The 12,579-nt window shown below is 48.5% G+C and overlaps 1 protein-coding gene across 1 annotated transcript in view; it reads right to left on the bottom strand.

The window, feature by feature from the left end:
* dlgap4b (discs, large homolog-associated protein 4b) overlaps positions 1-7,393 on the bottom strand; it is a gene marked incomplete at both ends in the record, with an annotated part of 149,587 nt that extends 142,194 nt beyond the window's left edge. The window contains 4 exons of the mRNA XM_080528253.1: positions 1,616-1,769; positions 2,871-2,972; positions 5,447-5,661; positions 6,095-7,393. Of these exons, the coding sequence (XP_080384379.1) occupies positions 1,616-1,769; positions 2,871-2,972; positions 5,447-5,661; positions 6,095-7,393 (1,770 nt within the window). The remainder of the gene's footprint in view (positions 1-1,615; positions 1,770-2,870; positions 2,973-5,446; positions 5,662-6,094) is intronic.
* Between the last annotated feature and the right edge of the window lie 5,186 nt (positions 7,394-12,579).

The raw sequence follows: 12,579 nt of genomic DNA, 5'->3' as shown, positions 1-12,579 counted from the left end.
GGAGCATTACATAGTTTGAATGATTTTCACAAGAATGAATATTTCATTATAAGAATGGTTTGATTTATAGTAATCACTGTAAAGTATTAGGCAACAAGAATGAATCAGAAATGCCGCAATTTGCTTCTATCCTTTAGTGTGTTTTTTTTTTTTCAGTATCTTTGCCGAAAGTAAGTTACGGTACATTTACTTCAAAGTACACTACATTTACTTGTGCAAAATGAAAAGTGGAAAATAAAGTGGAAGATGCAAAGTTCAAACAAAAAAGAAAAACAGAAATTCCAGGGCTACAATACAATAGCAATCACACCAAAAATGTCTCACTCCTGAGGGTTTTGGTCCACCCTCTGGTCTGCATCTGGTCACATCTAATGTCTTCCCTGGCAATGCATCCAGTCTATTTAATTTCATTGTATATATTCTGCTAATATTTTCTAGACATATATGATTACTGCAAATAATGAAAATACCACCGCTCATCCGCTATCAGACTTTGCTGAGGTGCTGGAACTGAAGAGTATCAATAGAGTGATAATAACAGCATCTGCACACTCAAACACTGTGCAAAAAAACGGTTTATTGCGAGCTTTCTGTCATATATGATAGGAATATGGGGGGTAGTGGTGGTCTAGTGGATAGTGAGTTGGACTTGGGATCGGAAGGTTGTGAGTTCAAATCCCGCCTGAAGCCACATCACTACTAGTGTGCCCTTGGGTAAGGCACTTTGCCCTCAGTTACTCCAGGGGGAATGTCCCTGTAATTCGTAATTGTAAGTCGCTTTGGATAAAAGCGTCTGCTAAATGGCAAAATTAAAATTAAAATTAGAATATGATTACTGCAAAAATGCACCAAATCATTCTGTTTTGAACGTGTTCTTCACAGTTTTGAACACAGTATGTTAACAATGAAAAAATGTGTTGCAAATACATAGTGTTTTGCAGGTGGGGGAGTTTGAATGAGAGAAGTGTTATGGATTTTGGAGAACGTGGTCATTGAAAGCATTTTGTATGAAAGCAATGCACAAATCACAGAGTAAGAGTCAGAGTTTGGCCCACATGGACTTCTGCTTTGCTGACTGTATGAAGAGTTGTGACTCTGTGACTTCAGTATTGAACACTGTGACTTAGCGACCGTAAAAAACTGTAAGACAGAGATAGGTTGGTCCATCCCAATAATCACTCCTCTGTTCCTTATGTAAGAAGAAAGGGAGACACAGAACAGTCCCACTTGAGCTCTCTCTCTCTCTCTCTCTCTCTCTCTCTCTCTCTCTCTCTCTCTCTCTCTCTCTCTCTCTCTCTCTCTCTCAGGTTAAAGATGTTATCAGTGTGAGAAAAGCTAGTCCTCTGGTTGGCCAGGTGCATTCACCACTACCAACAGTCATACGATCCTTTCAGCTCTTAAAATAAGTGGACAGTAGAAGACCAAGGGTGCTTACTGTCCTCATGTCCTGCACTATAAGGCCGAGTCCCAACAGTCTTCCTCTATTCCCCTCAGCCCCTCTTCTCACTTACTTCTCAAAGCCCATTGGAGGAGGACAGCTAAGGTTCGTCCCTTTAGATCTTATCCTCCAATGGGTTTCCTGTCCCATCCACCCCATGCCTAGATGACCCCTGACCTGTGCCATGCAGCCGCTCCGCCCCAGGGTGTTGCAGCCCTGGCTGAAGTCCTCGTCGTCCCAGTTGGGGAAGGTGGAGCCCCCGGGGCCCCGGAGACAGTCCAGGTTGTCCAGGCTACGGTTGTTGGAGAGCTCTCTCAGAGAGGGAAGACAGCTGGGAACCAGAGAGGGAGAGGGAGAGGGAGAGGGAGAGGAGAGGAGAGGAGAGGACAGGACAGGACAGGACAGGACAGGACAGGACAGGACAGGACAGGCCAGGCCAGGACAGGACAGGACAGGACAGGACAGGACATATGTAGGAGGAGAGGGAGGGCAAAGAAAGAGGTGTGATGCAGCGGGAACAGAGTAGAGGAATGGGGAGGGGAAGGTAGGATGGATGGAGGATGAGAGAACAAAAGAGTAGCAGAGAGAAAATCAAGGGGATGGTAAGGATGAAGAAGAGAGGGAAGGAGGGGCAAGAAGAGAGGAACAGAAAAAGAGCAAAGAGGGAAAGACATGAGCGGAGGAGACAGGGGGAACGAGAAGAGTGGATGAAAAGAGAGGTCAGGTCATTCCCTCCAACATCATTTCCCTCCAGACAGTATCACTTTTATGACTTGCCGTCATGACCCAAAGCCTGAAGATCTCTCTCAAATGTCATTACAATATCTCCCCTCCTCCCTGCCCCCCCTCCTCCCTCCCCCCTTCAACCGGCCACTGAAGCATGCAAAGCCGATGATACCAGGTCAAGCGTATGCAAAGATGTGAAGCTGTTTTCTCCATCATGGTGCCAATATCAAAGAGCATTATGAAAACAAAATGGAAATCCAGATCCGTTAAGGATATTTTTCTGATGAGCTGTTTCCTTCCTTCATCCTGTCTTTGCTGGCACACAGTGATAGAGACATGACATTGGCACTTGTCATGTGATGATGATGATCCTTAGGCAAGTGACGAGGTACCCCCCTTCCCCGGCGTGGAAATTGCCCTGGGGGTCACCTTTTATGGGGTAGCTTGTGTAGGAGAGCAGAGGGGGGGGGTGGTGGTGGTGGTAGGGGCAGATAGCATTGAGAAGCGTGTGGGGTGGGGGTGTTGGGGAGGTTGCTGGCTGGGTGGGTGGGTGGGTGGGCAGTTGGTGGTATGATGTTGACATTTGGTGAGAAGAACAGGGGCGGGATCTTGGGCTGGGAGACTGACTGATTGATTGATTGATTGATTGATTGGACAGCGTCTGATCCGATGCCAGACCCTCTGATGGTCTATCCTGGTGACTGACCTGCTGACGGAGCGGCCCAGCTGGTGCAGAGAGGACACGCTGTGCAGAGGCGACCACAGCGCCTCCAGCTCCCCCTGCAGCATGGCGTAGTCCAGGGCTCTGCTGCTCACGCCAACCAGGGTGGAGTGGACCAACGGAGGGAGAGCGGGGGTGGCATTTAGGTTTTGGCAGGGGTGGGGGGTGGGGGGGGGGAGTTAGGGTTAGAATTATTTAGCAGCCTTTGAAATAACTGTGGTGTTTATCACATGATAAGACGGTGACCACATGATGGGTTTTTCCCATATGGATATTCATCTGAAGTAACTGTCCCTGCTACTTTCACATGGTGTCATTGGTGTCTGGTGTGAGGCAGCTGCCTTTGACAATGACAGGAGAGAAGTGTCTAACATGTCTGTGGCGTCTTTGAGATGACAGCTGCATCCCAATAAGCTGTTCTCTGTTCCCAACGTGGTCCTCCTTCCTCGCTTCCTTCTCAGAACACACTGGAGGAGGAGGTCTAAGGTTTAAGGTTGCTCTTAGGTATTCTCTTCAGATACGTTTTAAGAAGGAGGAGAGGACAGAAGGACACAAGGAAGCAAGGAAAGACGTTTGAGACCAATGTGCTGAGCAAAATCATTGCCAGGCCCAGTGTGTTTGTTGGGGCTGCTGCCCTCTGGTGGCTGTTTTACTGAACTTGTCATTCCATTTCACACATCACTCCTTTGAACTTCCTCCATTAATGGTCGCTTGTCGTCTGGTCCGAATGATGAACATCATCTGCCAAAGAAAACCATCCCCTAAAGAAAGCTACATGGCGACCCCCCGCAAACAAACTTACCAATCATCTTTGTTGCTAGTAGCAAATGAGACATTAGAAAAGACAGTGGCAAAAAAACTAAACAATAGCTGCTCTTACTCTGTCATAATGAATTCCTATTGGCTATGCAGCAAGAGTGAAAATGGAGCCAGATTGTTTGTCAGTACCATGAAAAGGATGCCGATGCACTACAACCCCCCTCTACCTACTGTGTGTAGATCAGTGTATCTGATAAAAAGTGTGTAATTCAAAAACAATGGGCTAGAAAACCCAGTCAGTGGGAGAGGATGAGGCTGGGTTGTGGCTGAGTCACTGTCAGAGCGGAGCTGAGGGATAAATCAACATCGGGGTGATGTTGTGGAAACTGTAATTGCGCTGTGTGTGTGTCGCTCCAGCCAGTAACTTAGTTACGTTGCGGGAACGTCGTTAAATCACCGCGGAGGAAACAATATGGGAGCTCTGGCATGTGTGGGAGGCGGGGGGAGACGGTGCTTAATCCCACGTGTGAGTGAGCACAGCTTGGCTGACTGTGTGTTTGTGTGTGTGTGTGTGCGTGCGTGTGTTTGTGTGTGTGTGTGTGTCTCTGTGTGTGTCTCTTTAGCATGCAGGGACTGCTTACTGGCATGCCAAGAGGTCAATCTTGGCAGTCTCTTTCTTGTATGTCCCCCACCTCGACTTGGAATGGTGCCATTGGGTGTGTGTGTGTGTGTGTGTGTGTGTGTGTGTGTGTGTGTGTGTGTGTGTGTGCGTGTGTGTGTGCGTATATTATGTGTGTGTACATAATATGAATGAAAACTTCATTGATATTCCTCCTTACTTTTGTGCCATATTTGATCATTCAATCGAGAGTACCCATGTGAGTGTGTGTTTTTGTTTTTGGTCACAGAGAGAGTGTATACTCAATCTCAAACGAAGTGTGTGTTCCTGTGACAGGGTTTGGGGCAAATCTCTGTGAGATAGTCGACCCACCAGTGAGGACATGTCAGATTCAAATCTACAGAATGCTAAAATAAAGGAACATGACTTCTTCTCCTCCTAAACCCTCTGCTTATCAGTAGGTAAAACCTCTGTCCATCACATGAGAGTATGGTGTCTTCTATTCTAAACCTCTGTCCATCACATGAGAGTATGTCTGTCTATCACATGAGAGTATGGTGTCTATCACATGAGAGTATGGTGTCTTCTATTCTAAACCTCTGTCCATCACATGAGAGTATGGTGTCTTCTATTCTAAACCTCTGTCTATCACATGAGAGTATGGTGTCTATCACATGAGAGTATGGTGTCTTCTATTCTAAACCTCTGTCCATCACATGAGAGTATGGTGTCTTCTATTCTAAACATCTGTCTATCACATGAGAGTATGGTGTCTATCACATGAGAGTATGGTGTCTTCTATTCTAAACCTCTGTCCATCACATGAGAGTATGGTGTCTTCTATTCTAAACCTCTGTCCATGATCACATGAGAGTATGGTGTCTTCTATTCTAAACCTCTGTCTATCACATGAGAGTATGGTGTCTTCTATTCTAAACCTCTGTCTATCACATGATAGTATGGTGTCTTCTATTCTAAACCTCTGTCCATCATATGAGAGTATGGTGTCTTCTATTCTAAACCTCTGTCCATCACATGAGAGTATGGTGTCTTCCATTTTAAACCTCTGTCCATCACATGAGAGTATGGTGTCCATCACATGAGAGTATGCTGTTTTCCATTCTTGCCATTCATACAGTCTTAAGTAATCATTGTCCCATTGTTATTGTATTAAAGGACGTACTTGCGTGGGGGCAGCTGGTCGCTCAGAGACTGCTGCGTGGCCCTCAGGTAGCTCTGGCGGCGCGCGGCGGACTTGGGCGAAGGCTTGGGGCTGCCCTCAGAGTCGTCGCTGTCCTGGTCCAGGTCGCCCATGGCCTTCACGTAGCTGCCGCTGCGCATCCGGCGGCACGGGATCTCGTTGGCCCCCCCACTGCGGCCCAGCGTGCTGTAGCAGTCCCCCTGAAATAATAATAACTTTTAATAACTTTTAATTAAATAATATTTTCAGTTTTATACACAAGACAGACAAACAAACTAACTAACAAACAAACAACAAGCTGCCAGGCAAACATGTCTAGTATGATTTGGTTCAAAGCAATTCCCAATTCGTCAGGTATTACAAGGATACAACTAAAGAGTACAAGTCTCAAAAAAATAAAAATAATCTTAATTTAATTATTTAGTCATTTAAAGGCAATGTTAAAAAGATGGGTTTTTAGGTCTGATACCTCATCATTCAAACAGACTTCTGTCAGATCTAATGGATAGTCTTGAAAGTGCAGTATGTGTGTATACGTGTCTTTGTTAACATACGTAGATGTTTTTGGGGCTTTTATTGGTTTTCCCCAATCGATCCACTTCAATAGAACAAGAACGTTCCTGTACTCACCCTTCCCCGCACCTGCAGGTAGTGGCAGGTCAGATCCTGCTGGACAGACTTGGACTTGGCGAGCATGGACCGGTCCAGGGTGGCAGACCCCTTCTGCACCACTTGTCTGGGCTGACCCAAGCTCAACGCTGACCAGGTGCCCCCCTTCATATAGTCGTTGTTATTCACCCCCATACTAAGCAGTCCTCCCCCACCCCCACCCCCAGGCCCCATGGTCAGCGCCTGGTACTTGAGGTCGTTGGTGGTCTTGGACGAGCTGATGGTGTTGTAGCCGCTGTGGACCACGTATCGGCTCTGCCCTGCCCCCTGGTGGCCGTCCTTCCCCCCCCCCCGCCCCCCCAGGGTCATCATGGCGGAGGCGGGGTTGCGGTAGCTGCTCAGGTCGCTGCTGTCCAGGTCGTCTGAGCTCCAGTAGCCCGACATGTTGGACCGCGGCCTCCGCTTGTTGGCCCCTCCCCCTCCGCCCCCCCCCGCCTCCATCTTACCGCCCCCCCGGTCCTTGCTCTTGCTCCGGCTCCGGTTCTGCTTCCCGCTGCTGCTGCCGTCCTCGGTCCCGGACGAGCCGCCGCCGCCACCGCCCCCCGCCGAACGCCCGTTTACGCCCTTCAAGTGGTGCCCCCCCTCCAGGGACTGGGACTTGGCGAAGAGCTTCTGGACCGAGTGCACCAGGTAGCGGATGCGTCCGGGGCTGTCGGCGGTGCGTTGCTGCTTGGTGGCCGTGGTGCGGTGGTACTGCAGGGTGCTGAAGCCGTCGTGGGGGCGGCCCTGCTTCTCCAGCTGCTCCAGCAGGTTGGGCGGGAGGCGGTTCATGTTGGCCTTGCTGTTGCTGCTCCCGCCGATGGTGGCCGAGCCGCTGGTGATCATGGGGGAGTGGCTGCTCAGGCCCCCCCCCATCCCCATGCTCATGCCCATGCCAATGGACATGGAGGTGCCCATCGTCCCCGTGGTGATGCCCCCGATGCTATCCCCGCCCCCAGGGGGGGAGAAGTCCGAGGGGTCGTAGTTGGAGTTGTAGTGGATGCGGGGGAAGGTGCTGCTGTTGGACAGCTGGTGGCTGAGCGGGAGCATGCCGCATTCCGGGGGCAGTGAGCCCTGGCCGGCCGAGGGGTAGTGGTGGCGGGGGTCCATGGTGCCGTAGTGGTCCATGGTGGCGGTGGGGCTGAGCAGGTAGGGGCTGCGGGGGAGGGTGCTGGCCTGGTGGGGGTGGGGGTACAAGGGTTCCGGGTGGGGCCCCTGGTGGGCGGGGTTGCAGGAGTCGGACAGGTGGCGGTTGCGGTTGTTGGCTCCTAACCCTTTCATGGTGGTCAGGAGGGGGCCCTCACCGCACCCTCTCTAGAAGACGCACCAGCCAGGGAGAGACCACGGCCCTGGGGGATGACTCCTAGCGGAGAGAGAGAGAGAGAGAGAGAGAGAGGGAGAGGGAGAGAGAGGGAGAGAGAGAGAGAGAGAGAGAGGGGGAGAGAGAGAGAGCAAGAGAGAGAGGGAAAGGGAGAGAGAGAGAGAGAGAGAGAGAGAGAGAGAGAGAGAGAGAGAGAGAGAGAGAGAGAGAGAGAGAGAGAGAGAGAGAGAGAGAGAGAGAGAGAGAGAGAGAGAGAGAGAGAGAGAGAGAGAGGGATTGATTGATTGATTGATTATACTTTATTGTCCCCGAGGGGAAACTTGTCTTGGGCATCATGGTACTTTCATGCTTCAAGTGCAACAGAGGCGATATACAACATACAGTAGGCAAAGTAAACAACAGGACAGCAACAAACAGTGACATTGGCAGCAGTTTCCACCTGGACATGGCATCATGGTATAAATATATATTGCACATAACCCTTCAAGTGGTGTTTTCGAATATTGCACATGGCCCTTCAAGTGGTGTCTAAGATAAAGTGCAGGTGCTGGTGATCATGTCCTAATCATCGTTTCTGCTTGAGCGAATTGATTAGTTTAATGGAGAATGGGACAAATGATAGTTTTAAGAGCTTATAATTACATCTTGGCATGCGAAGCCTTCTACCTAGGGGGAGAACTTCGTATTCTGTGGAGAGCGGATGTTGGGGGTCTGCGATGATCTTATTAGCCTTGTCCAGGACAGTTTTTTCATATAGTTTATTTAGGATCACATAGTCTCTTTCACCTACAATTTTCATGGCTGTTTTGTGAATGCTGACTAGTCTGTTTTTTTGTTGTACAGTTAAGTTGCCAAACCACACAATTATTCCATATCTGATTACACTTTCAACAATGGACTGATAGAAAATTCTCATGATCTGCTTTCTCACACCATAAAGTCTGAGTCGCCTCAGGTGATAAAGCCTCTGCTGTAGTTTGTTACATAGGCTGTCTAAGTGTGTATTCCAGCAGAGATGGTTGTCTAATTGAATACCTAAGTATTTATAAGAGGGCACCTGGATGATTGTTTGGTCTTTAACGACCACAGGCTCATGGTCAGTTACCTGCCTTGGGTCTAACACAACCTCCTGAGTTTTGGTGAGGTTTAAGATGAGATGGTTGCTGTCGCACCATTTAGTGAATATGTTAATCTAATCATGGAGCACCGAGGGGTCTGTATCTTTATCAAGGAGACTTAGAATTGCAGTGTCGTCAGCATATTTTATAATATGGTTGCTTAGGGAGAGAGAGAGGGAGAGAGAGAGAGAGAGAGAGAGAGAGATTGAAAAGGGTCAGGTTCTGCGTAGACACAACCACACAAATGCATGCAGACACAAGAAGTCTCTCCCCCATCAAAATATGTTGGCACTGTTAATATTAATTGAAAGCGAATCAGAAGCCTTGTCGTTAACAATGAAAGTGTAGGAAAGTCTTTTTAGCGGATTCAAGCAGTGTGTGTATGTGTATGTGTGTGTGTGTGTGTGTGTGTGTGTGTCTGTGTGTGATTAACACTGAGCAAGTCTGTGTGTGTTATCTATTGACAAGTCTATCATTATGTGTGTTTTATTACACAGTAAATGCTATTTGTGTAAGTATTTTCATGTCCTCTATCATAGGCAATTAAAGCGTGCTGTAGAGTGTGGGAATATGGCGGTGGATTTGATACACAGATCCTACAGAGAGACGGCTGCCATGGTTGTCCTACAGAGAGACGGCTGCCATGGTTGTCCTACAGAGAGACGGCTGCCATGGTTGTCCTACAGAGAGACGGCTGCCATGGCAACATGGTCCTACAGCATGAGAAGCAGCTGATACTCAGCACGAATCCCCTCCTCTCATGTCCAACATCAAACCCCTTCCTCCTCTCCTCCACCCCTCCTCTCCTTCAACCCCTCCTCTCCTTCAACCCCTCCTCTCCTTCAACCCCTCCTCTCCTCCACCCCTCCTCTCCTCCACTCCTCCTCTCCTTCACCCCTCCTCTCCTCCTCTCCTCCATCCCTCCTCTCCTTCACCTCCTCTCCTCCACTGCTCCTCTCCTTCACCCCTCCTCTCCTCCACTCCTCCTCTCCTTCACCCCTCCTCTCCTTCACCCCTCCTCTCCTCCACCCCTCCTCTCCTCTCCTACCCCCTCCTCTCCTCCACAGCCGGCAGGTACGCTACAGCAGCAGAGCCGCTCCAGGAGAACCCTGACCACCTCCCTCTGCCCTCCCAGCACTCCATCTGTCTCTCTCTCTCTTTTGCTCTCTCTCTCTCTTTCCCTCTCCCCCCCTCTGTCTCTCTCTCTCTTTTACTCTCTCTCTCTCTCTCTCTCTTTCCTCTCCCTCCCCCCTCTGTCTCTCTTTCTTTTACTCTCTCTCTCTCCCTCTCCCTCCCTCCCCCCCTCTGTCTCTCTCTCTCTTTTACTCTCTCTCTCTCTCTATCCCGCTCCCCCCCTCTGTCTCTCTCTCTCTTTTACTCTCTCTCTCTCTTTCCCTCTCCCCCCCCTCTGTCTCTCTCTCTTTTACTCTCTCTCTCTCCCTCTCCCTCCCTCCCCCCCCCTGTCTCTCTCCCTCTCCCTCCCTCCACCCCTCTGTCTCTCTCTCTCTCTCTCTTTTACTCTCTCTCTCTCCCTCCCTCCCCCCTCTGTCTCTCTCTCTCTTTTACTCTCTCTCTCTCCCTCCCTCCCCCCATCTGTCTCTCTCTCTCTCCCTCCCCCTCTCTGTCTCTCTCTCTCCCACTCCCCCCACCCCCTCTCTGTCTCTCTCCCTCCCACTCCCCCCACCCCCTCTCTGTCTCTCTCTCTCTCCCACTCCTCCCACCCCCCTCTCTACCTCTCTCCCCCCCCCAGCAGGCGTCCCTGGCAGCAGACATCTTAGTCAGGGAGGAGACGGGCATGGTGATGGCGGTAAAGAGGATTGAGCCGGCAGGGGGGGGGGGGGGGGGGGGGGGTTTGGGCCTGGCTGGTCTGGCTGGTCTGGTGGGCAGTGCCAGTGCCGTATTTGGCGAATGGGCAAGTTAGTATCTACTGTGGTCTGCCTGAGGAGCCATGGAGGCTGAGTAGAAGGTAATTCCATGGAAGCCATTTTGCAAATCTGACTAGTGTCAGTCCCAGGAATTTGCTGAATGTTAACAAGAACAAGTCAAGGCCAAGCCACATACACACACACACACACACACACACACACACACACACACACACACACACAGATCATTCTCGTTCACTGAGAATCTCATTAAGAACAGGAGCCATTGTCAGGTTTCACAAGGATTCACACAAAAAACGCACACACACACACACACACACACACACGCACGCGCGCACACACACACACACACGCGTGAAAAACAATTGCTTCACAGTAGGGCTGGGACGACGCGTCAATACCAGAGTTGCCAAGTCTCACGCAATCGCCGTGAGACTCACACATTTCAACCAGTTCTCACGCTCTCACGCCGCATCTCTATTTCTCACGGCGAGAAATAACAATTGTTTTACGGGACTTTTTTGAAATTCCTTGAAAGGAAGCTACCGGACATGAGTTTCGTGGCATCTTTCTGCACGCGCGTTAACTTGAGTCTGCAATCGAAGCGGCAGGCGAGCGCTGATGGAAGAACCTGTGTTCACGCGAGCTGCAAGAACGTAGCAGGCAGTGTTGCCAGATTGGGCTACTTTTGGTCACACTGGACGGGTGGATTCGGCAGCTTTTAGACCGGTTGGGCTGGACATTGTCAATTCCGTCTGGCAACCGTGGTAGCAAAATATGTGCATACATTACAACATCGTATCTGGTAGCCTACTGGACTGGGTTGCACCAATATGGCGTAAGTCTTTACTAAATGCAGGCTTTAGTAGTTACTAAACCCCTAGTTGTTACTAGCTAGTTTCAAACTAGTTGTTTACTAATTTCGGTTGCACCACGCCAATCTTTTGCCAATCTTAGCTAGTAAATACTCAGTTTTGGTAACTGTTTTTTTGTTTCTCTACTGTAACATAACCTGGTACATTAATAAGAATCATTATTATTAACAATTACAATTTACAATACAAATACAACAATTTGGGGTCCCTCAAAAATGCACTGTATATAAGATGATGACCACAGATCTTTCTGCTGCTGACCAAGGGGAGTCCTGTTGATGGGTCCAATTTTTCTTTTAGAGTCTGTAGGCTACTGTATTTGTTTATTAAGATTTCATAAATATGATATATTGTCTGAATTGTTTTCTTGTTTTATAAAATATTTTCATTTCTTGTGCTGGTTTATTATGAACAACATGTAAAATTGCAGGAAACTAGCACAAATAATTGGGTGGGAGAGAGTGCACAGTTTTGGGTCGCTCCACCGCCAAAAAATCTCACTCCAAACTTTTGGTGAAACTTGGCAGCCCTGGTCAATACGTCGACTTGCGTAATGTGCGTCGCAAATAAACAACATGGCTGCGACCAGTGGAATCATGGAGGAGGCAGAGTGAAAAATGGATAGCTACTAGCTAATGTTACACAAGCAATGTAGCTCACCACAGTTTGTATGTCTTGTCTTCTGGTGTTAGTAACGTTAGCTATGTAGCTGGCTAGCTACAGTAGCCTATTGTCATTGTGGTGCTCGCACCTACGTTATCTAGCTCATAGCTCGCATGCTACGTTAGCATCAATTTAGCTAATCATAACATAGCAGCGAGAGTAACGTTAGCTAGCCATGTAGCTACTAGCTAGCTATGTGTTGTGGTGATGGACATACTTCTAAACGGCCATGTTGGCATTCAAGTTGGCTAAACATGTTGTTTATTATGTTGGACTGTAAGAAAGAGGATATTTTTTGTTGTGGAATATTGCCCTTGCAGTGCAGAAGCCTAATTTATATATGTGTACAAGAATAATTGAATAAAATACTGAAATGTTAATAAGAGAAGTTTTTGACATTTATTTGGGGAAAATTAAGTGATACATTAATCGAACAGTAAAAAAAATAATTGTTAGACTAATCGTTAAATTAGTCTTTAGAGTAATCGACTAACCGAAAAAATAATCGCTAGATTAATCGTTAGAAAAATAGTCGTTAGGGACAGCCCTACTTCACAGGCAATTTCCCCAGAAAACAATCTAGGTTCGCCCAACATTGTCATAT

The sequence above is a fragment of the Nansenia antarctica genome (assembly GCF_963989245.1).
Source record: "Nansenia antarctica genome assembly, chromosome: 4".
In the NCBI taxonomy this organism is placed as follows: domain Eukaryota; kingdom Metazoa; phylum Chordata; class Actinopteri; order Argentiniformes; family Microstomatidae; genus Nansenia; species Nansenia antarctica.
The sequence above is the reverse complement of the archived record's forward strand: the minus strand, read 5'-3'. Positions and strand labels throughout refer to the sequence as shown.